The sequence below is a fragment of the Mastigoproctus giganteus genome, chromosome 7 (assembly GCF_048544385.1).
Source record: "Mastigoproctus giganteus isolate SK-2022 chromosome 7, ASM4854438v1, whole genome shotgun sequence".
Lineage (NCBI taxonomy): Eukaryota > Metazoa > Arthropoda > Arachnida > Uropygi > Thelyphonidae > Mastigoproctus > Mastigoproctus giganteus.
The window spans coordinates 168,247,124-168,271,302 of NC_143581.1; the positions used below are offsets into that span (position 1 = coordinate 168,247,124).

Consider the following 24,179-nt stretch of genomic DNA (forward strand, 5'->3'; position numbering starts at 1 on the left):
CATCTAAAACACCTCAGTGGGTTTGGGATATAAATCTTCACTGGGCAGTTTAGATAGCCTGCCTTGATGGAACTTGGAGGCCGTGGGGTGTTGAACATGAGGATAAGAACTCGGGTAGGGATGAGATTCCTATCCTTTTGTATCGATATTCTCTTGACAACTGTCACTCCTTGGTCTTTCACAATTCAGAGCAGATTTCTTCTTCGGAGACATGAAGAAGGTCCCACTCTGATATAACACCTCGTGAAGAATTCAGAGTTTTGTGGGGGGTTACGGTGATAGGTATTCCCCTATGGATGTAGATTTATGATTTTTGCCGATTGTTTTGTGGTAGAAGCTTCGACCAAAAGGTAGCCAGAGCGCAGTCTTTTCACAGATTTAGGTGACCCTGCGAACCATTCTATTCCTTTCTGGATAAAGAAGGGTGACATCTTTCCAACTGACTACTCTCCGGTGGAATGGAGAATGAGGAAAAGCGGTGTCACTGATGGTGTATCCTCAGTCCTGGCTCTTTTTGCAGAGGTGTTTTCTGCGTCATCATCTCGATTAGGTAGGGGTCTTGTTGGGGCCCCAGAAGAATTTGAATTTATAATACTCATAGGAGTAAAATAAAAATTTCCGATGCCCTAAGTACCTCACCCACCATGCAGCCCTACGAATTGATGCGCACTCGTGAACTAGCAGGTACAGTGTACACGAATGGGATGCGAAGTTAGCTTAGGAGCACCATACCCATGTTTTCAATAAGCCTTAATCCTGTCCCAGGACCAAAGGGAGGGAGACTTATTGGAACGCAGTTGACCCTAGCAGTAAGAACCACCCTCCGATTGATCCCAGTCGGGTTGGTCTGGGACCACCCGTCTTGTCAAAGCAGGGGTCAAAGTGGTGTATCAAGGCTGGGCCCATCAACCACCAGGATCCCCCTTTCCGAATTCCACAGGTCGTGGCGCACGGCTACACACGCCAGATTCCAACAATGTAACCCTGGAACCAAGGTATGGGATACATGAATGGTACGCGAAGTTAACTTAGGAGCACCATACCCACGTTTCCAATAAGCCTTGATCCCGTCCCAGGACCAAAGGGAGGGAGACTTATTGGAACGCAGTTGACCCTAGCAGTAAGAACCACCCTCCGATTGATCCCAGTCGGGCCGGTCCGGGACCACCAGTCTTGTCAAAGCAGAGTCCAAAGTGGTGTATCAAGGCTGGGCCCATCAACCACCAGGATCCCCCTTTCCGAATTCCACGGATCACAGTGCATGGCTGCACACGCTAGATTCCAACTATGTAACCCTGGAACCAAAGTATGGGCATTAGATCCCAGTGATGCTAATCTGGAAAACCAGCATCACTAGGAGGTCCTCTCACCACACACAGGTGCCCACGTCGAGGGGAAGAAGGCCTGGGTTACAGGATATGTTGTCAATGAATGGGAGCTTGAAGTTTTCTGTCCTTCAGTGAAGAGTTATCTTGAGAAAAATAAGCTTCCTGTGAAGGTACTGCTCCTGCTGGATAATGCTCCAGGCCATAATCCCAACCTTCTATAAGGTTTTTGTATAAGACAATGGTCAGGCCATGCCTTGAGTACTGCATACAGGTCTGGAGGCGTCATTTTAGGAAGGATGTAGATTTGCATGAGCATGTACAGAGAAGGGCAACAAGTTGGTGAGGGGAATGAAGGGATCCTCCTACCAAGAGAGGCTTAAGTTCTGCAAATTGCAGTGGCTGGAGACTAGCCACCTTCGAGCTGATCTGATTCTTCCAGTTGCTCAGATTATGAACCTAAGGGGACATAAATTCAAATTGAGGAAAGACAGTTGTAGAACAGATGTGTGGAAATTTGCCTTTAGCAAGCGAGTGGTTAATTGCCGGAACAAACTTCCACCTGTCTTTGTGGAAGTTGATAGCTTAAATAAATTCAAGGAGGAACTGAACAAACTTTTAGAGGGAATGGTTGTGTGATTTTGGATTTTTTTTTTTTTTTTGGCTGATGCTACATAAGCTCATACACTTGCTTTCTTGCATCACATGCGTCTATTACTATTATTCAATCTCTTAAGGCACAATTTGACTTTGTTCAAGTCAAATTTTTGCCACCCAACACCATTCCTCTTCTTCAACCAATGGACCAGCAAGTGATTGCAAACTTCAAGAAAACCTACACTACAAAAATGTTCACAAGTTGCTTTGCTGCGACCTCTGGTGAAAACCTATAGAAAACTCTATAGGTCAAAGTTCAACATGATGGATTGTGTGAGGCTGATTGAATGATGTTTCCACCAGGTGTTCAAATTCAGCCTTGAAAAACATCTGGCCTTTAATTATCCATAACGTTGACAGATTTGAAGATGATGGTGCTTTGACAAATGATACTGTCACTCTTGACAAACAAATCAATGGGTCAGGAAGTTGACAAAGAGAATGTGGAGAAACTTTATTGACATTTATGGGCATGAGCTAATGATAGAGGAGCTACAAGAATTGGAGAAAATTACAGAGAGTAACACTGGAGAGGAAGAGGAAGAAAAAGACACCCAAAAAGTGTCAGCTGAAGACTCATTGCTTGTTGGGAGCATTTAAGAGAAGTGGTAAAGAAACACCCCAACATTGACCAAACTCATGATGTGCAAAATGGAGGACGAAGTCATTTCTTACTTCAGAAATGCTACAAAAAAATTGTAAAAAACAGTCCACTTTGGACAGTTTCTTTGCCAGTAGCAACAAAAGACTAAAAAGGCAGCTGATGCTTGATGTAGTCCCACCATCACTATGTCACCACTGATTTTATCAGCTCTGCACTTCGAGTCTAAGGAAGGTAAATGCTAATTTATTGTTTGTTTTATGACTATTTATTAAATAATCTTTATAAAACACTAATTTTTAACATGTAAGAAATACTTATTTTATGTGTTGTTGGGGAACGAATTACAGGAAATCAATGTATCATTGGTTTCAAATTACAATATTTTCAACATACAATGGGTTTTGTGGAACAAATTACCATCGGATATTGGGGCCTCACTGTATTAATTGTAATATTTGGGTTATTTCAAGCCTCAGTAGTCTTGTGTGCAGTTTCATAAATATACTCTTTAAGTGTAACATTCTAACAGACTTGTGTTCCCATGGAAAAAGACAATATTATAACAAAATTTTAACCAAGTGATATATAAATATTAAGACAAGAAACATTATATTTAGGGTAGTATGAGCTGTAATCTAGCACTGAGGAATATATAATAAATACATGGCTTCCTTGTTCTTTCTAAATATTGATCATTATGCATGTACTGTTAGGCAAAAAATGTATATACTAGAACATTATGCTAAAAGTGGCTAAAGAATACTTTAGGACTGCCAACTAAGAGCAGGAGAAAACAATATCTGGAGGAGGTGGTATAGCAGTTTAGAACATAAACACATTCTGTTTATTATTATTATTATTATTATTAGCCATATTGAGGCCGCCGTAGCCTAGTGGTCAGGCGCGCGGGTGCATAAGTACACGTGCCTTGAGTGAACGGGGTTCAAGCCCGTGACTACTGAATACGGTGCTGTTTCTTGTATTCTGTCTATCTTGTGAACTCCTCTGACTGTTTGGTCGTCCCGGAGTATAAACAGAAAATTTATTTATTATTTTTTATATGGTACAAGGAAGCCTGAGGCTTATGCTGCACCAGCAAAAAAAAATAAAAAATCCCCCAAGTTACCCTGAAAGAAAGAGAGAGAGACAGAGAGAGAGAGAGAGAGAGAGAGAGAGAAAAGTAGAAGGGAATCACCAAGAAAGAGAAGAATGATGATATCCAGCTCAGGACCCTGGGTGTGCCAAGCCCATACTCACCAGATGTGAGCCCCCGGGGTAATACTCATATATGCACATTTAGCCAGAATCACACTTGAAACAAGCCTCATATAAATCATCTATTATACCTTTCAAAATGAAAATTTGTTATAATACAAAATTATGAAAAATGCATACATACCTGGAAAAGGCTTCCTCCAGATGAGTACATTGCACATAAACCCTTCAGTGCTGCTAATCTGGAAAGGGTTGGCTGTTTCTAGATTGAGTATAATAATGATAACAATTATATGATGTGGCAACACTACTACATATTACAAACTTAATATATTTTCTAATATACAAATAGCTCAGCAATTCCATAAGTTTAATATTTCAATTTCCCCCCCCTCGCCTTTTTTCCATCATATATATGGGGTCAGCGTTTTTATTGTTTTCGCATGAAATTTTTACGGCCAGATGCCCTTCCTGACACCAACCCTCACACTTTATCCGGGCTGGGGATATGTGGTGGTCATTCCCTGACCCTCCGCATCCTCCGTATTTGGTGATTACGGGCTCGAACCTCAGTCTAATCAAGAAGCGTGTGCTACGCACTACAGTTCCTGTCCACCTGGCTACGGAGGCGCCAAGTTTAACATTTCAAATTAAAAACAAATAAACATGTAACAATTAAATTAGAGAACCGATCCACTGAAAAAAATAACTGCAATATATTTAAAATACAGGAGATACCAGCTGAACGCATGGTTTACATTCTGGCCAATGTTTGTGTATGACAGTTCTGCACATTCTGTTAGTGCAAAATCAGCATTTGCCAATTGGCATGGCATAACTGTTGAGGAAAAGGAACACTAATCAAAAGTTTAGATTGAGAACAAAACAAATATAAATGTGCCATTTGGTTTTAATTTTGTTAATCATTAAGCATTTATAACTATATTGGATCTTAAACTCCCAGCATTGATGTTAAATGAAGTTTTTATGCAACCAAGGGATGGTTTGACAGATTTAAGAAATTTTATATTCACAGGATATGTTGCTGGATTTAATTCTGGCAGAACTCTACCAACTGATGATTTTCTTGCATCCAAATTCTTTAGTTAATGATTTCTGCAACAGTGAAAACAATGTTTCCACTGTTTCAGAAAAAATGAAGCATTCACCATCTCATACTAACTGTTTGAATAGCATTATAGATTTAAAGAAAGAAGAGAAGAGAAGAGAAAGTTTAGCAGGCAATAATGTGCTGAAAGACCTTTAATTGCCCATATACTCTAAAAAAATTTAAACAGCTGAAAAAAAACTCATGCATCAAAATAGCTATGTGACAGTTGATAAATCTGCAAAAGCCTTAAAGGCATAACAGGTTGCTCAGTATGCAGTGTCTCGGATGCATACTGATGATCAATGCAAAGAATAGGGGCAATTTGTAACAGTCTCATAACTGCATCTGATAATGATCCATTGATTATAGCATCCTTCACTGCCAGGGATGAGACGATATTTTTCTCTAACTCACAAAGCATGAATCATTAACTCGGAAATTGCTTGCCACTATCAAAAAAATTTTGGCAAGGCCAAAAGGGAAATGTGTTAGAACTTTTTTTTCAATCATAGTATTGTGCACTACAAAGTCATTCCTCATGATGACAGTGTGAATAAGGAAGGATATGCACAGGTGTTTTCCACCAGCCGTAAGAAGAAATTTGAAAAAAGTGTCCAAACGGTAGCTAGTGAAAGATTGGAAGTTATTTTATGACAATGCATCCTGTACATTTCTCATGCAAGAGGAGCTCATTAAACACAATAATGTTGTGACATCACATTTACCTACTTGTTTGGGTAGGGTGATATGATAACACAAAACAATGCCTATAATTCTGCTACTTCCTCAGTGAATAAGAGGTTACTGATGCAACTCAAGACGTTCTCTACATTATCAAGCTAGAAGAGTTCTAGAACTTCTACCAGCAAATTTTAACTATGGTAACAAAAGTGTATTACCACTCAAAGAGAGTACTTTGGAAGGAGGGAGAGAGAGAGAGAGAGAGAGAGAGAGAGAGAACTATGTCTAAGTTTTGTTATGTTTAATATGTGGTTCTGGGAACTTTGACTGTACCACATATATCAACATGTATCTGATGTCTGATTCAGCAGGACTGGGAGAAATTACTTTCTCTAGGAGGGCACTTCATAAATGCAGTACTGAGCCAGATAGTATGCAAAACAGAGCAGTGTGTGTCTTTAGTGAAATAATTTAACTAAATTGTTAGTTTTCTCAAATTGTTGAATTTCAATTAAAATTCAAGTGCACAGGCAGAACTGTACAATGGTTCCTGAGGTACCAGAGCATGGATGTCGAACTCAGAAGTGCTTGTGGGCCACACAAATGGTTATATTGAGGGGGGGCTTGTGGGCCACACTACTGTGTACATGTTTTTTTTAGTTTTTTTTCTATTGCTGTGACTATGTAATCCTGTTTGATTCGTATCACATATTCATTGTATGGGACCTTTTTTGGGGTCACACTGTAATTGAGGCCTTTATGGAAGAGACTGTATTCTTATTTCATTAAGTTATAGTTGGAAAGATTGGTTACAAATTCACTATTTGCGGGACCTGTTTGGTGCATTACCACAGATTGTGGTCTCTGCGATTTTAAAACTGAAAATCATTTTTTCTCATGTCTTGCTATAAGTATTTCAGTATGAAATTTTATTCTATCCTGTAGATGGTCGGAGGAAGCATTCCATAAGTCCTCCTTCATAAGTTGCCACCATCAGATGAAAAATCGAAAAAGAATTTAAAAGATTACAAGCAATTTGCACAGAGATCTCTTATTCCATACAACACATTCACCCAACGTCTTTGGTGTCCTTAAGTTACACAAACCCAACACACCATTAAGGCCCATAGTAAGTTTCAAAAACGTCAACAGCAAACATGGCAAAATTTGTTATTGATTTACAACTATTTTCCTCTGTCAACAATATCAAATTGAAACCGGATGACAAATTATATTCCTTCAATATAAAATCACTATATACAAATGTACATCCACAAAAGGCAGTGAAGGCTACTAAACATTTGTTATGCAATGATCCCACAATAAAAAACAGAACAAAATTAGAAATCACTAACATAACAAACTTACTAAACATACTGTTATCTGCCAATTATTTCACCCATGAAGGAGCCTTTTACCAACAAGTGTTTGGGGTACTAATGGACAGTTCCATAAATGGGCATCCCTCTGAATTTTACCTCTTGGAATTAGCATTAGCAGAGGCATATGATGCAAGAAAGCAAGCTTATGCAGCATCAGCCAAAAAAAAAAAAAAAAAACTTCCACTTCACCCCGCCGTTCGTTCGAAATACCTGTCCAGCTGAGCCTTAAATTTATTTAGGCTATCAACTTCCACAACAAGGGATGGAAGTCTGTTCCACCAACCAACCAACCACCCGCTGGCTAAAGGCAAATTTCCTCACATCTATCCTACATTTGTCTTTCCTCAATTTGAATTTATGCCTTCTCAGGTGATTATTCCAAGCAAGAGGAAGAATCCCATCAGCATTGAGCATGCTCAAACCATTCAAGGCCTTATACACCTCTATCAGATCACCTCGCTGGTGCCTAGTCTCCAGACACTGTAATTTGCGAAATTTAAGCCTTTCTTCGCAACCCTTTGTTCCATTCACTAATCTTGTTGCCCTTCTCTGTACTCATTCCAGCATCTCTACATCCTTCTTGAAATGAGGCCTCCAGACCTGTATACAGTACTCTAGGTGTGGCCTGACCATTGCCTTATACAAGGGAATAATCACCTCCTTCTCCCTGCTAGAAAAATTCCTATATATCATCGACAATACACCATGAGCTACTCTTGCAGCCCGTCTGCACTGCTCAGAAAACTTCATATCTGCCGGCACAACCACCCCAGGTCCCTTTCATTCTCTACCACTGCCAGTATAGTACCACAGAGTTGATACGTTGCTCTGGGGTTGCTGTTTCCCATATGTAGTACTTTACATTTATCAATGTTAAACTTCATTTGCCACCTCTCAGCCCATCTGCTCAACCTTTCCAGATCCTGTTGCAATAGCATAGTGTCAGTAGTGTCCTTGACAACCCTGCCAACCTTCGTATCATCTGCTAACTTGAACATTAAGCTTGATATACCATCATCAATATTATTTATAAATACAGAAAACAATAATGGACCCAATACTGAACCCCGAGGGACTCCACTAACAACATTAGTCCACAATGAGCAGTGTCCATTGATTACCACTCTCTGTCTTCTCCCTCTCAACCACCCCTTTATCCATAGCAGCAATTTGCCTCCAATGCCACACTGCTCCAATTTGTGCAGCAGTCTTCCATGTGCAACAGTATCAAAAGCCTTTCTAAGATCCAAGTATATAATATCAAAGTTATTTCCTGCATCCAGTTCTTTTGTGACTGCATCATAGTATCCAATCAAATTGGACAGGCAAGACTTCCCCTTAACAAAACCATGCTGTGTCCGAGCTATAACTGAAGTCTTGTCTAGATGATCCTGCAGTGCTTCTTTAACCAGTGCTTCCATTCATTTTCCGGGAACAGAAGTTAAACTAACAGGTCTATAATTACTTGTGTCGCCCTTTGATCCTCCTTTGTGAATTGGGGTCACATTTGCACATCTCCAGTCCATGGGTACTTCCCCTGAGTCCAAGGAAGCTCTCATAATTATGGCTAAGGGTTTGCTTACTTCCTTTACTGCCTCCTTGAATATAACTGGATAGATCCCATCCACATCAGGTGCCTTTCTTGTATTTATCTTCAACAATTTCTCCTCCACTTTACTCTCAGTTATTACAAGATTCTCTAGCTTACTGCCAGAGTTGAATACACCTCTAGCATTCCCCTTGTTGAATAATTCCTCATGTGCGAATCTCGATGCAAAATACTCATTTAGTTTGTTAGCCACCTGAGGAGGATCATCAATAGTTGAACCATCAATATCAAGTGGACCAATCTGATTCATCCCCTTCCTTCTAGAGTTTACATAAGTAAAGAACTCTTTGCTGTTTTTCTTTGCATCCCTTGCCAAAGATTTCTCGTAATCTGCCTTCGCCTGCCTAACCTCCTTTGTAACTTGGTTACAGATCAACTTGTATCTATCATAGGCTTCTGTGTCACATGTTAATTTGTATGTATCCCATGCATTTTTCTTCTCTGACATATGTCTCATTAGTTCATCTGACATCCACTTAGGCCTAAATCTTGAACAATATTTCTTAGTTGGTATGTAAAGCCTAGTAGCTTCCAAGATAAGTTCTTTTAATGCTTCCCATTTTGAATTTGCTGTTGGTAACATCATCAGTTGGTTCCACTGTATAGAATTTAAATACTGTCTCAGTCCATCGTAGTTGCCTTTACAAAAGCAATAACCCTTCCCTTTACCCCTAATGGTAGTTACCTCTTTGAGTAAATCCCACTTCAGCACACTCTGATTCACTGCCACCTAGTGGTTCATTTACCTTCAGATTCTTAATGCATGAAGAATCACTACTGATAATCAAATCAAGAGTATTACTCCCTCTAGTTGCCTCCCGAACATGCTGATGTAGAAAACAATCATCCAATAAATCCACAAAAGCCTTGCTAGTGTGTGAGTGACCAGCCCCCAAATTCCAGTCAATATCTGGGAAATTAAAATCCCCCATTATAAGACTCTTTGATTTCTTGGCCCACTCCATTTCCCTGTACAGTTTCTTATTATACTCATCAGAGTCATTAGGCCCATAGCACACTCCTACTCTCAATTTTTATCTCCCAATGCTTATGTCACACCAAACTGACTCGACACTGCACTGTCCAGCAATGTCGACTGGTTTCACTTCCTTGGACTTTCATCAACCGGTGAAATACCACCACTTTGCTTATTGGAGGCCTGAAGTGGTGAAACCACTACTCAATGACATATCTATATTTTGTTATTAAACATCCTTCTGAACTTGAGTTTGGTGATGAGAGTTTCCTGTGCGGACGTGCCTTTCTGCCGCTACTGGAACAGAGAAGTTTTTTCTGATTTATTTTCTGCTTTATTAGTTTAAATTGACATATTAACTTATTTCTAGAGTAGCTTTATATTCCTATTTACGGTACTTAAAGTTAAAGTAACTTAGATAGAGATTTGTAGGTATTACTTAGTATCGGAAGGGTATCAAATACACGTGTTTACCGTTCATAAACAGCCGCCATTCTTACGTGAAAATTAATCAGTAAATCTATTAATCTTGTCGAACTTCATTGGCAATTAAATTGTACTTGTAACTATACATATAACCACTTAGGTTACGGAACATAAATAATTAGTAAAAATAAATAATTACTACATAACTTGATACGGACGTTATATAAAGGGACTTCGTAGATAACACTCGTTACTGAAACGCGATAAAGCATATCCGGAATTCGATAGCATTAGCTTTATATAGTATAGTGCATAATATAATATTGTCAATTAATTAGTAGATCTATTAATCTTGTTAAACTTCATTGTCAATTAAATTGTTCTTTTAACTATATATATATAACGACTTAGAGTACAAACGTAACAAATAATTAATACATACTTGATACGGAAGTTATATAAAGGGAACTCGTAGATAACACTCGATACTGAAAAATAAATATAGCGTTATAACTGTGTTAAGATACAAGTTTAAGGTTTTAATTTTGTTCTGAAATTGTAATTTTACTGACATTTAAATCGAAATCATGACTCTGACCAGAGCAGCAAAGCAAAAGGCTCAAGCTAATGGGAGTGCTGTGATTCAGGGGAGAACTGAGGAGGGCAGTTGCCCTCTGAATCACAGCCTTTTAAGATGCACTGTTTGCTTGATGTTTGCGGAGCAATCGGGTACGGGACATGATACTGCCATGGGGGATGTCTTTGTGTGTGCACGATGCAAGGAGTGCAAGGAAATTAGGCGACAACTCGGCGTTGTTATGGGCCTATATGAGACCTTGAAGGACAGGGTGGATGCCCTCGAAGGAAATAAATTGAGGGGCCCATCAAGCTCTCAGCTGCCCACATCAACGCCAGAGCTTGCACTTGGTCATCTTGCAACACAGAGGCAGCCCCCAAGGCAGAATGCGCTGGTCCCACAGGAACTAGTAGTTGTTGGTGACTCTATTGTCAGGGAAACGGGGAACATGCTTTGTAAAAAGGATAGGTGGAACAGGACCAGGGTATGTCTGCCAGGGGCAAGGGTTGATGACGTTGTAGAGCAGATATCATCTTTTAAGGGCACAAAAGGTGATATAGTTGTACACGTTGGCACTAATGACATTAAGAGTAGGAGACCAGCGGAATTACTTAACAAGTACAGGTCACTGTTGAAAAAAAGCCGTGAAGTAGGGTTAAATTTGAAAGTGTCTGCAATTCTGCCCAGACACGATAGGAGGGAGTATATGATGAGAGCCTTGTCGATCAATTCGGCCCTGGAAAGATTGTGCAAGGCTCAAGGGGTAGAATTTTTTTCAGCCTGGAATGTACTTGTTAACAGGAGAGATTGTTTCTACAGGGATGGGATACACTTAAATAGAAAGGGTGCAAGAATATTTGCTGATGCTATAGAGGCAGTGTTAGGTGGGTCGGAAAACTGCTAGCTTGGGGGGAGACAAAGACTAATGGATTAACAGTAGCCACTGGCAGAGGTGAAAGAGATTCTTGCACTGCTTCTATTGGAATGAGCAGAAGCCTGAAAAACAAGATGCAGGATATTTCAGAGACTGATGGAAGTCACTGTGATACAAGTAAACACATGGGTTGTGTTAGGGTAGCTAAGAATAGAAACAAGTGCAGGTATACTTGCGTGTACACCAATGCTAGGAGTTTAGTAAATAAATTTGATAAATTTGAGGTATTGCTCAAAACATCAAAGGCAGATATTGTTGGGATATCAGAGACGTGGTGTCACACAGATATAAGGAATGCAGAACTGGAATTTGGGAAGTACAATGTGTATAGAAAGGATAGACAGGACAGGAGGGGAGGAGGGGTTATGCTATTAGTTAAAAAACACATAAAATCCAAGGAAGTGAAGCCAGTCGACATTGATGGACAGGGCAGTGTCGAGTCAGTTTGGGGTGACATAAGCATAGGTAAATCAAAATTGAGAGTAGGAGTGTGCTATAGGCCTAATGACTCTGATGAGTATAATAAGATACTGTACAGGGAAATAGAATGGGCCAGTAAATCAGAGAGTCTTATAATGGGGGATTTTAATTTCCCAGATATTGACTGGAATTTGTGGGTTGGGCACTCACACACTAGCAGGGCTTTTGTGGATTTATTGGATGATTGTTTTCTACACCAGCATGTTCGGGAGGCAACTAGAGGGAGTAATACTCTTGATCTGATTATCAGTAGTGATTCTTCATGCATTAGGAATCTGCAGATAAAGGAACCACTGGGTGGCAGTGATCACAGTGTGCTGGAATGGGATTTACTCAAGGAGGTAACTACCATCAGAGGCGTGGGTTGGGTTTGGTTGGGTTTTTTGGTTTTATTGGCGCATCAGCTACTAAGGCTATAATGCGCCAAGATCCATCAGAGGCAAAGGGAAGGGTTTTTGCTTTCGTAAAGGCGACTATGATGGTCTGAGACAGTATTTAAATTCTATACAGTGGGACCAACTGATGATGTTACCAACAGCAAATTCAAAATGGGAAGCATTCAAGGAACTAATCTTGGAAGCTACCAGGCTTTACATACCAACCAAGAAATATTGTTCAAGGTTCAGGCCTAAATGGTTGTCAGATGAACTAATGAGACATATGGCAGAGAAGAAAAATGCATGGGATACATACAAATTAATGGGTGACATGGAAGCCTATGATAGATATAAGTTGGTCTGTAACCAAGTCACAAAGGAGATTAGGCAGGCAAAGGCAGATTATGAGAAATCCTTGGCAAAGGACGCAAAGAAAAACAGAAAAGAGTTCTTTACCTATTTAAACTCAAGAAGGAAAGGGATGAATCAGATTGGTCCACTGGATGTTGATGGTTCAACAGTTGAGGATCCTGCTCATGTGGCTAACAATCTAAATGAATATTTTGCATCTACATTCACTCATGAGGAGTTATTCAGGAAGGGGAATGTCGTAGGTGAAGTAAACATTGGCAGCGAGCTAGATTATTTTCTAATAACTGAGAGGAAAGTGGAGGAGAAATTGCTGAGGATAAACATAAAAAAGGCACCAGGGGTGGATGGGATCTATCCAGTTATATTAAAGGAGGCAGCAAAGGAAGTAAGCAAACCCCTAGCCATAATTATGAGAGTTTCTTTGGACTCAGGGGAGGTACCCATGGACTGGAGATGTGCAAATGTAACCCCAATTCACAAAGGAGGATCAAAGGCTGACACAAGTAATTATAGACCTGTTAGTTTAACTTCGGTTCCAGGAAAATTAATGGAGGCACTGGTTAAAGAAGCACTGCAGGATCATCTGGACAAGAATTCAGTTATAGCTCAGACACAGCATGGTTTTGTTAAGGGCAGGTCTTGTCTGACCAATTTGATTGGATACTATGATGTAGTCACAAAAGAACTGGATGCAGGGAATAACTTTGATATTATATATTTGGATCTTAGAAAGGCTTTTGATACTGTTGCGCATGGAAGACTGCTGCACAAATTGGAGAAGTGTGGCATTGGAGGCAAATTGCTGCTATGGTTAAAGGGATGGTTGAGTGGCAGAAGACAGAGAGTGGTAATCAATGGACACTGCTCAACGTGGACTAATGTTATTAGTGGAGTTCCTCAGGGTTCAGTGTTGGGTCCATTGTTGTTTTCTGTATTTATAAATGATATTGATGATGGTGTATCAGGCTTAATGTCCAAGTTTGCTTGTTGTTGTTGTTGTATTTGGGTTTTCTGGCACAAGGGCCTCTTGGGCCATATTGTGCCTGTTCGATATTTGCTTATCACTAATTTCTCATGTTATTGTGATCATAGGCTATTATAAAGATTTATCTGTTTCAAATAAGTAAACAGTTCCTCCAAATTTGCATCATTGCCAAGAATCTGCAATAAGGTAATCGGTTCCTTCAAATGGGATAGGGATGTAAAGGTTGATTTTCTGGTAGTTGAAAGTTGGGGACATTCAATGAGAATATGATATATTGTCAACTGAGACTGGCACAACAAATACTGAGGAGGGTTCTCTCCCATAAGCAAATACAGATGAGTTGGATGTGAATGTCCAATGCGGAGCCTTGCTAGAATTACTTCTTGTCGCCTGCTTTTCCTAATACTAGATGTCCACAATTTTGGCTCTTTTTTTATCTGCAGCAGTTTATTATTTATTTGAGCTTTCCAGAGGTCAGACCATTGCTTCCTACATGATGTTTCAATGATGGATTTGTAGTCGGTGTAGGGCACTGTTTGTTGCCTGGAATTGCTTGAGTCAGGGTGTTTAGCGGCGGCGTCCGCTTGTTCATTACCTGGAATGCCTGCATGACCAGGTATCCAGCAGAAGGTAACCTTCTGGTTGGCTTTTTGACAGTAAAATAACTTGGACCGTATCTCTTTAAGAATCGGATGTGAGGGCGACATGGTAGTTTGAATGGCAGTGATTGCGCTTAAGGAGTCTGTGTATATCAGGGATTGCTTTATACAGCTGTTGTGTATTCTATCTAGAGCTAGTTTAATAGCAAATAATTCTGCAGTATAGATAGTACATTCCGTAGGAAGAGACACAGCATCTGAAAAGGTAGAAGAGACTGCTGCAGCACCAACGGCTGCATCTGTTTTGGAGCCATCAGTATAGATAGGTACTTTATCTGAATTTTCCAACAAATGAGTTTTATGGAGCTGTTGATAGTTTATATTTGCCAGAGAGGATTTTCCCCATCTTGAAAAGAAATTGTCGCAGAGAGGTGAGAATTCAGTCCAGGGAGTTTCAGGAGTAGCAAGGTCTTGGAATATGTTGTGAAATTTAAGACCCCAACTGATCGTGAGTTCTTGCAGTCGAATCCCTGCAGGGCGGTTTTCATTAGGCTTATTGTGATATAATTCAGCATATTGAGGATCAAACAGGAACTGCCAGCTAGGGTGGAATGGCATGCTTTTAATTTTTGCTGCATACTTACACAATAAGGATTTTCTCCTGAGATGCAAAGGGGGTTCATTTGCCTCAATATACAGGCTGTGGACCGGAGATGTTCTGAAGGCTCCCACAGCTATCCTAAGAGCACTATGCTGTATGGTGTTCAGACGTAACAGTGAACTTTTCCTAGCGGAGTCATAGACAGGTGATCCATAGTCTAATCGTGATCTTATTAAAGCTCTATACAGATGAAGGAGAGAGCTTCTGTCAGCACCCCAGGACTTAGCAGAGACTGCTCTCAGGATGTTCAGTTTTTTTAGACATGTAGTTCGAAGGAAAGCAATATGGGAAGCAAAATTAAGTTTGTTATCTAAGTATAACCCCAACAGTCGGAAACTGTTAGTGACAGGAATCAGGTTGTTTTTTAAAAATATTTCTGGATCTGGGTGAAGTTTGCGTTTTTTACAAAAATGAATTGCACTAGATTTCTTTTCTGATAGGTAATAGCCATTCCGCAATGCCCATGATTCAATTTTAGCGATGGAAATTTGGAGTTGTCTTTCAATGGTGTTCATGGATTGGGATTGACAAGAAACAACGAGGTCATCAGCGAACATATACGATTCTACTGTATTAGGTACATCCTGTGTCATGTTTGTAATTCTTATTGAAAATAACGTCGGACTAAGAATGGACCCCTGAGGAACACCCTCCTCTTGTTCAAATGATTTAGATAAATTGTTCATGTATCTAACCTGAAATGTTCTGTGGCATAGGAAGTTTTGTATAAAGTGGGGTAAATGACCTCTCAAGCCAAAAGAATGAAGATCTTGAAGTACACCGTATCGCCAGGTGTTATCAAAGGCTTTCTCAATATCAAGATTGATCATGACCAGATGTTGTCCCCTTATGAAGGCATTTCGGATGTTTGCTTCTGCTTTTATCATTACATCTAACGTGGACCGGTTCTTTCGAAACCCGTACTGATTGTTATTTTGCAAGTTGTTAGTTTCCAGGAACCACGTTAGCCGCCTGTGAACCATTTTTTCCAAGACTTTGCCTAAGCAGCTGGTCAGTGAAATCGGCCTGTAATTATGTGGAAAGCTGCGATCCTTTCCTGGCTTTGGAAAGGCTAGTATAATTGAGTGACGCCATGAGTTTGGGTAAATATTTTCTAGAAATATTCGATTGTAATATTTTAACAATACCCTTTTTGTTCTGTTGTTTAGTTGGCTTATCATGATGTAGTAGATCCCATCTGGACCAGCAGCACTACTGGAAGTTTTATTGAGCGCCCCTAAAAGTTCTGTTAATGTAAATGGCTGGTTGTACGGGTGTGAAACTCTGGTGGAGAAATTGATCTTATGCTGCTCTGATGATTTTTTAATTTTCTGAAAGATTGGATCGTAGGTGGATACACCTGATATACTGGCAAATGATTCGGCTAAGGCATTTGCAATTTCTGCCGGAGAGGACAACTCCTTTCCTTTCCAGTTTAATATTGAGGATGGGGACTGGACATATTTGCCATCAATTGTTCGTATTTTCTTCCAGATGAGTCTGATATCTGTGTCCTTGTTTATACTAGAGGAAAAGCTAATCCATGCTTCTCTTTTTGCTTTCCTTCTTATTTGCCGGAACTTAGCTTTCATTCTTTTAAAACTAATTAGGTTACTGGTTGTGGGGAATTTGCGGAACAAATTCCAAGCCCTATTTTTTTCCTGTTTAGCGTATGTACAATCCGGATTCCACCAGTAATTATTGTGTTTGCGTTTCCCAGGCAAGGACTTTGGTATTGTAGAGTTGGCAGCTTGTAATATTTGATTAGTTATATGTTGTGTGACATAATCTATGGGTTGAAGTTGAATTATTTCATCATCTAACTGAACATTTGAAGCATATTCATTCCAGTGTGCCCTACGAAATTTCCATTTGGAGCGACCCGGCAAAGGGGAGTTTACCCGTGTTTGCAGCTTGCAGAGAATTGGTAGATGATCACTATTTAGTGGATTTTCAAGAACAGACCACTCCGTATTAGTACATATGGAGGGAGAGCAGATTGAAAGGTCTATAGCACTCATGGATCCTGTTGAAAAATGTATATAGGTAGGCTCTCCAGTATTCAAAAGGGTAAGTTGGCACACATCGAGAAGATTTTCTATTTGTTTACCTCTTTTGTCGATTGTTGGAGATCCCCACAGCGAGTGATGAGCATTGAAGTCTCCGAGTAAATAGAAAGGAGGTGGTAGCTGGTCTATTAGATTTTCTAGATTTTCTGAGGAGATTGAGGAATTTGGGGGAATATATATAGATGCTATTGTAATAGTCATGCCAATTTCTGCGCGCATTGCCACTACCTCAAAAGGAGTCTGAAGAGCAACAGGTTTAGATGGAATATTATTTCTAACAAGAACTGCCACGCCTCCACGAGCTGGCGAGTCGATACTCCTATCTCTTCTGAACATGGTATAATTTTTAATGGTAGGACACACTTGTGGATTTAAATAGGTTTCTTGTAGGGATATACATGCTGGTTCATAGCGGTTTACGAGATCATGCAAGTCATCTTTTGCAGTACGAAAGCCTCTACAATTCCACTGAAGAATTCTTTCCATTATGCGTTCTTGTTAGTTGTTTTTGCTTCTGACAGTTTTTTGGTTGTAGCTTGTTTAAACCTCTCTATTTTTACTTTGTCTTTCTTAGGAAAGAAAGGACGTGTTGTGTCTATCTCATCAGTTGCGTGGAGTTCTAAAATTCCATCATCTGAATTTTTCTCCTGATCAATATCCATTTCCGTTGAAATCCGTGGATGCACCATTGGGGTTTCTGTAGCTTTTGGTTTCATTGTTGGCGCATCGGCTGGAATGGAGATTGGAGTATTGCTGGCTTGTTCAGTTGTTTGTTGTGAAGGACACTGTTTGGGAGGAGTGAGTATGGATCGTGCCCAATTCGCGATAGATGTATTAGGAGGAACTGTAACGTCCGTTTGGATACTTACTGATTGCACCTGTTTGGCAGCTGTGGCATACGTTCGCTTTGGCTCCATTTTGATTATTTCTCTTCTCGCCTCTGAATAAGTGACTTTGTTTTCCACTTTATATTTCTGTATTTTTTTCCCTTGCTTCCATTGTTCGCATATTTTAGAGAAAGCTGGATGATTCCCTTTACAATTTGGCCAATTAGGAGTGGTAGCATTGCAATCGGATTGATTGTGGTCTTTCGATCCGCAGTTAGGACATATTGCCTCACCTCTACATGCACTCCATATTTTTGGCACTTATAGCACCTGATTGGGTTTGGGATGTAGGGTCGGACACGGCAATGGAGATAGCCTGCTTTGACAGATGTTGGTAAGATGGGAGAGCTAAAAGTGAGGATTATGCTCCTTGTTGGAATGAGAGTACCATCTTTACGGGTCATGATTCTCCTGGCTTGGATGACTCTTTGTTCTCGTAGCTCTTTGACTATTTCCTCCTCTGATACGGTTAATAAGTCCCATTCTGCAATTACTCCCTTGGAGGAATTTAAGGTGGCATGGGGAGTGACTTTTATTGGATGTCCGCTGAAAGTTGTCAGATTTAATAGCTTTGCAGAATGCTGGGATTTCGTGGTCTCTACCAGAAGATCCCCAGACTGGAGTCGCCTTACTGATTTTGGTGAACCTGCGACAGCCTCTAAGCATTTTTGCACAAGGAATGGGGACAATTTACTCAAAGGCTGGTCTGATGTAGAGTGCAGTATGAGAAATGCTGGTATCTCCTCTTGAGGATTTGTTTTCAACCTCTTGGGTTGGGAGAAGTCATCATCGGTGTGTTTAGTCGCTAGTTTTGAGCTCGGAGGCTCTAAAGGTGGAAACGAATTGTTATCCATCTTTGCTCCTTTCAGCCCCGGGAGAGTGGATTTCTTCTCCCAGGTTACCGGCCCCGCCACGGGGAGGCAGGAGCAGTGCCGCTAGAGTGACCAAGCGGTATAAGAGTTAGTATATTAGTTTAAATGAAAAAAAGAAAGGTGATTTGCCTTTCTGAAACTTACTTACAGATCGTAAGTCTAAGTTTACTAGTATTTAATGAAAACGTAAGAAAACTTTTTTAACTGAACAAAAACTGTAGCTTCAAGAAAAACGCTCTAGAAATCACTGAGAATCGCTTGATCACTATAACGCTTGGCACCCGGGGCCGTCCAAGTTTGCAGACGATACCAAGGTTGGCAGGGTTATTAAGGACACTACTGATACTATGCTGCTGCAACAGGATCTGGAAAGGTTGAGCAGATGGGCTGATAGTTGGCAAATGAAGTTTAACATTGACAAATGTAAAGTACTACATATGGGAAACAGTAACCCCAGATCAACGTATCAACTCTGTGGTACTACGCTGACAGTGGTAGAGAATGAAAAGGACCTGGGGGTAATTGTGCAGGCAGATTGAAGTTCTCTGACAGTGCAGACGAGCTGCAAGAGTAGCTCATGGTGTCTTGTCAATGATATACAGAAATTTTTCTAGCAGGGATAAATATGTGATTATTCCCTTGTATAAGGCATTGGTCAGGCCACACCTTGAGTACTGTATACAGGTCTGGAGGCCTCATTTCAAGAAGGATGTAGAGCTGCTGGAACGAGTACAGAGAAGGGCAACAAGATTAGTGAATGGAACAAAGGGTTGCTCTTACGAAGAAAGGCTTAAGTTTTGCAAATTACAGAGCCTGGAGACTAGGCATCGGCGAGGTGATCTGATAGAGGTGTATAAGGCTTTGAATGGCTTGAGCATGCTCAATGCCGATGGGATTCTTCCTCTTGCTCAGAATAATCACCTGAGAGGGCATAAATTCAAATTGAGGAAAGACGGATGTCGGATAGATGTGCGGAAATTTGCCTTTAGCCAGCGGGCAGTTGGTTTGTGGAATAGACTCCCATCGCTTGTTGTTGAAGTTGATAGCCTAAATAAATTTAAGGCTCAGCTGGACAGGTATTTCGAACGAACGGAGGGGTGAAATGGGAGTAGTGGTTGTTTTTTTTTTTTTTTTTTTTTTTTGGCTGATGCTGAATAAGCTTGCTTTCTTGCATCATATGCCTCTACTAATGCTAATGCTAAAACCCATGTTTAGTCTCTAGAGCAAAGTTTCCGGCATCCCCCCTCTCCCCATACTTCTCCTTCAACCCATGCACGGTACTAAGTACTATAGGTTTTGATACCTTTCGTGTTTGGGATTTTCATAAAAAAAAAAAAAAAAAAAAAACTAATGGCATAACCCCTCCTCCCTTCCTATCCTGTCTGTAGACATTGTACTCCCCAAATTCCAGTCTTTCATTCCTTATATCTGTGTGACACCACATCTCTGAAGTACCCACAATATCTGCCTTTGATGTTTTGAGCAATATCATAAGACACCATGAGCTACTCTTGCAGCCCATCTGCACTGCTCAGAGAACTTCATATCTCCCTGCACAATCACCCCCAGGTCCTTTTCATTCTCTACCACTGTCAGTGTAGTACCACAGAGTTGATACTTTGCTCTGGGGTTGCTGTTTCCCATATGTAGTACTTTACATAGAGAACATATCAGTTCCAAGTACTCTTCCCCATCCCTGAAATTCGATGGAAGGTACGTTGATGATTATAGGAAAATCGGATATCATAAATAAAATCTTTCATCAATGGAATAATGTAGATGAAAGGCTACAATTCACTACAGAAAATGAATAAAACAATAGCATAAATTGCCTAAATCTAACATTACCAAGAAATGCCACCAAAATTGACACTAAAATATATCACAAACCTACAAATAAGGGAAATTATTTACATTTTGACAGCTATGGAGCTCTTTCTCACAAAAAATCAACCTTAATAGCCCAGTTCAGCAATGTGTTTAAGTATTCGATTATACAAGAAATTGAATCACTTAAGGACAGATTCTTCAACCATGGTTACCTGAAATGGCTCATAAACAGTGCCTTAAATACTACTGAAAGAAATAGTAAAGAAAAAATAATGGCTAGGCCTCCCATACATTGAAACTTACCAACAACTTTTGAAAAAAATTTTCAAAGCTTCTAAGATAAACCTAGCCTTTGGCAGCTCCAAACACTATGGGCATACCTTAAAAATTCAACAAAAAAATAATAAAACAATAGACTTTAAACAACCAACAAACAAACATAGTTTATGCAATACCTTGCACAACACATTGTGCCTATATATTTATAGGTAGCCTTAAAAAATAAAGAAAAAATTAGTTCTGAGTTGGTAGCTCACTACTTAGACACAGAACATTACCCATCCTTTGGGTAATCATCATCAGCCATTTTCAATCCACTGCAGGATGAAGGCCTCTCCAGCAACTTTCCAGTTCCTTCTGTTTTGAGCACTGGCCATCCATTTACTACCCACAAACTCATGAATTTCATCTATCCATCTCCGCCTTTGTCTTCCAGGTTTTCTTCTAGCTCCTCTTGGATACCATTCTGTTATTTTCTTAGTCCATCTGTCATCATGTCTTCGAGCTGTGTCCTGCCCAAGACCATTTTAGTTCTTTAGTTTTGATAAGAATGTCCTTTACTTGAGTTTGCTGCCTAATCCATGTGTTTCTCTTCTTATCTAACAGTCTGATTCCCAATATAATTCGTTCCATTCTTCGCTGTGTAGTTCTCAGCTTCTCTTCCATTCTTTTGTTGAGTGCCCAAGTTTCACTTCCACAAGTCATGGTGGGGAGTATACATTGGTTCATTATTTTATGTTTCAGACAAACTGGGATATTGCTCTTCAGTATGTGACTATATTTCCTGAATGCTATCCATCCAAAATTTATTCTTCTCTTGACTTCCAGCCATTTATCATTATTACAGCTAATAACTTGTCCCAGATAAGTATACGACTCCAACTTTTCAATTACTTCTCCTTCAATTATTATTTCCCTTTCTGTGGCATACTTGTTCATCATTACTTTTGTTTTAGCCATATTCATCTTTAGTCCAAAATCCTTACTAACTGTGCATAACTGATTAAGATTTTCCTCTAATTCTTTGGGATCGTGGCTTATGACCACAATGTCATCTGCAAATCGTAAATGGTTTAGGTACTCTCCATTCACATTGACTCCTTTCTGCGACCAGTCTAATCTTCTGAAAGCTTCCTCAAGGGCAGCAGTAAACAACTTCAGAGATATTGTGTCTCCTTGTCGAACTCCTTTCTCAATTTGAATTTCCTACTGTCTTTGTCTAGTCTAATAAAGGAGGTAGCACTCTCATATATTTTCTTCAAAATCATAATATATGAGGTATCTATGAATTGTCTTTGCAGTGCCCGAAACATTGACTTATGCTGTATGGAGTCAAATGCCTTTTCATAATCCATAAATGCCAGGCATAATGGTGTTTTATATTCATTTGCTTTCTCCATTAGCTGTGATATTACGTGAAGGTGATCCATAGTTGAGAATCCTGTCCTAAAGCCAGCTTGCTCTTTCGGTTGATTCTCATCAAGTATTCTTTTCTAATCTGTTAGTAATGACCCTTGTGAACATCTTGTAGATGTGGGATAACAAGCTAATTGGTCTATAATTTCCAATTTCTGATTTATCTCATTTCTTATGCAGCAAAACTATGATTGCATTATTCCACTGCTTAGGCGTCACACCTTTTCTAATGCACTTTGTGAAGAGCCTTGCCAGTTTTTGTGTTATGTCTCTTCCTCCCAATTTTAACAACTCTACAGTAACTTCATTTTCCCCAGGGGCTTTCTGATTCTTCATTTTCTTCAATGCATGGTCTACCTCATCAGGAAGAATATCGGGTATGGCGTATGTGTTGCTGCTTTGAAATCCATCTTCCCCACTGCTGGCATCATTCCCCTGCTCCTTGTATAATTCTCTATAGTAGTCTTCTGCTATTTGAATTATGCCTTCTCTGTTGTTTATAAGTATACAATCGCTATTTTTCAGTTTCAGTATCATTTGTCTTTCTGTATTACTGCTCATGGCTGCTGATTTAAATCCTTTGTTTTCCCATAATGCTTGTTCTACTTTTCTTGTGTTAAATCTTCTTATGTCCTCTCTGAGTCTCTTTCTAATGGCTTTGCATAACTCAGTATACTCAATTTTCTCCCTCTCAGTGTTTTTCTTGCTTTTCATTTGTCGTCTTCGGTTCATCATGACAAGTGTTTCTTGACTAATTTTTCCTTCTTTGGATTTCTTTTTTCCTATAGGTTTCTTGGGCTTTATCACTTCAGAAAATTGTAATATTCCCCGTTAATATCTTGGTCCTGAGCAGTCTGCAGAAGCTCAAACTTGTTCTTAAGTTCCAGTACATACTGCTTTTTCTCCTCTTCTGTTATCTCAAAGACCTTTGTATTATTTACTCGAGTCAGTTTTTTCCTTTCCTTTCCTACGTCTATATCAAGTGTACATCTTACAATTCTGTGATCACTTCCAACATTTACCTTATTCAGGACGGTAACATCATTCACAATATATCTTCATTTAGTGAGGATGAAGTCGATTTCATTAGTAGTTAATCCATTTGGACTCTTTCATGTCCACTTTCTGTTCACCCTTTTCTTGAAAAAAGTGTTCATTACTGAACACTTTTTGTGTAAAAACCCCACAATATTAGACAAACAAGACACAAAATTTAAGCTAGAAACCAGTGAAACTCTAGCAATAAGATCAACAAACAAGTCAATAAACATACACAGGCCAATAATAATTTCAAAGTGGGATCTAAAACAAATATCCTACAAGTTCAAATTTAATAACAAAACATGACACCGCCCCCCCCCCCCATTCAGGACCTCTACTAACAGGGACGGGTAGTCACGCATCCAGATTCCCGAGTGAAAATGTTCATATTTTTTTTCTCTCTAAATGACCTTTAAGCTGTTCTAAATCCCTAATTTTTCAAATTCCCAAACTATTAGTGAAATATGAGGGGATGGGAATTTTCCTTCTATCCTGCTTCTCTTCATTTCGCCTAATTATTTATCCCCCCCCACACTTTTGAAATATGGCAATGGAATGTGCCGGGGCTAAATATACGACGTTTGACAAGTTTTTGCTTCCCCTTTGAAGATGGTATAAATGAAAAGCCCGCAATCATCTTCAGGTAATCTTCTCCCATTGTACTTTTGATTATTCATTATACAACATTTAGGGTTAAAGCCTGTTTTTATTCCTTTGTCTTGTTGCCCAGTTCTTCCATCTATTCTTATTACATCTTACAAGGATGCAGTAATTCCTGAAAAATAACTCAGATAAGAGATTTCCTGAATTAAAA

The 24,179-nt window shown here is 39.7% G+C and overlaps 1 protein-coding gene across 2 annotated transcripts in view; it reads right to left on the reverse strand.

Annotated features, from left to right (window-relative positions):
- The window catches only part of LOC150083319 (focadhesin-like), a 457,209-nt gene that overhangs the window by 123,829 nt on the left and 309,201 nt on the right, over positions 1 to 24,179 (reverse strand). For both annotated transcript variants that reach the window (XM_090377973.1, XM_090377972.1), the window contains one exon: positions 3,986 to 4,063. In XM_090377973.1, coding sequence (XP_090234099.1) covers positions 3,986 to 4,063 — 78 coding nt within the window. The remainder of the gene's footprint in view (positions 1 to 3,985; positions 4,064 to 24,179) is intronic.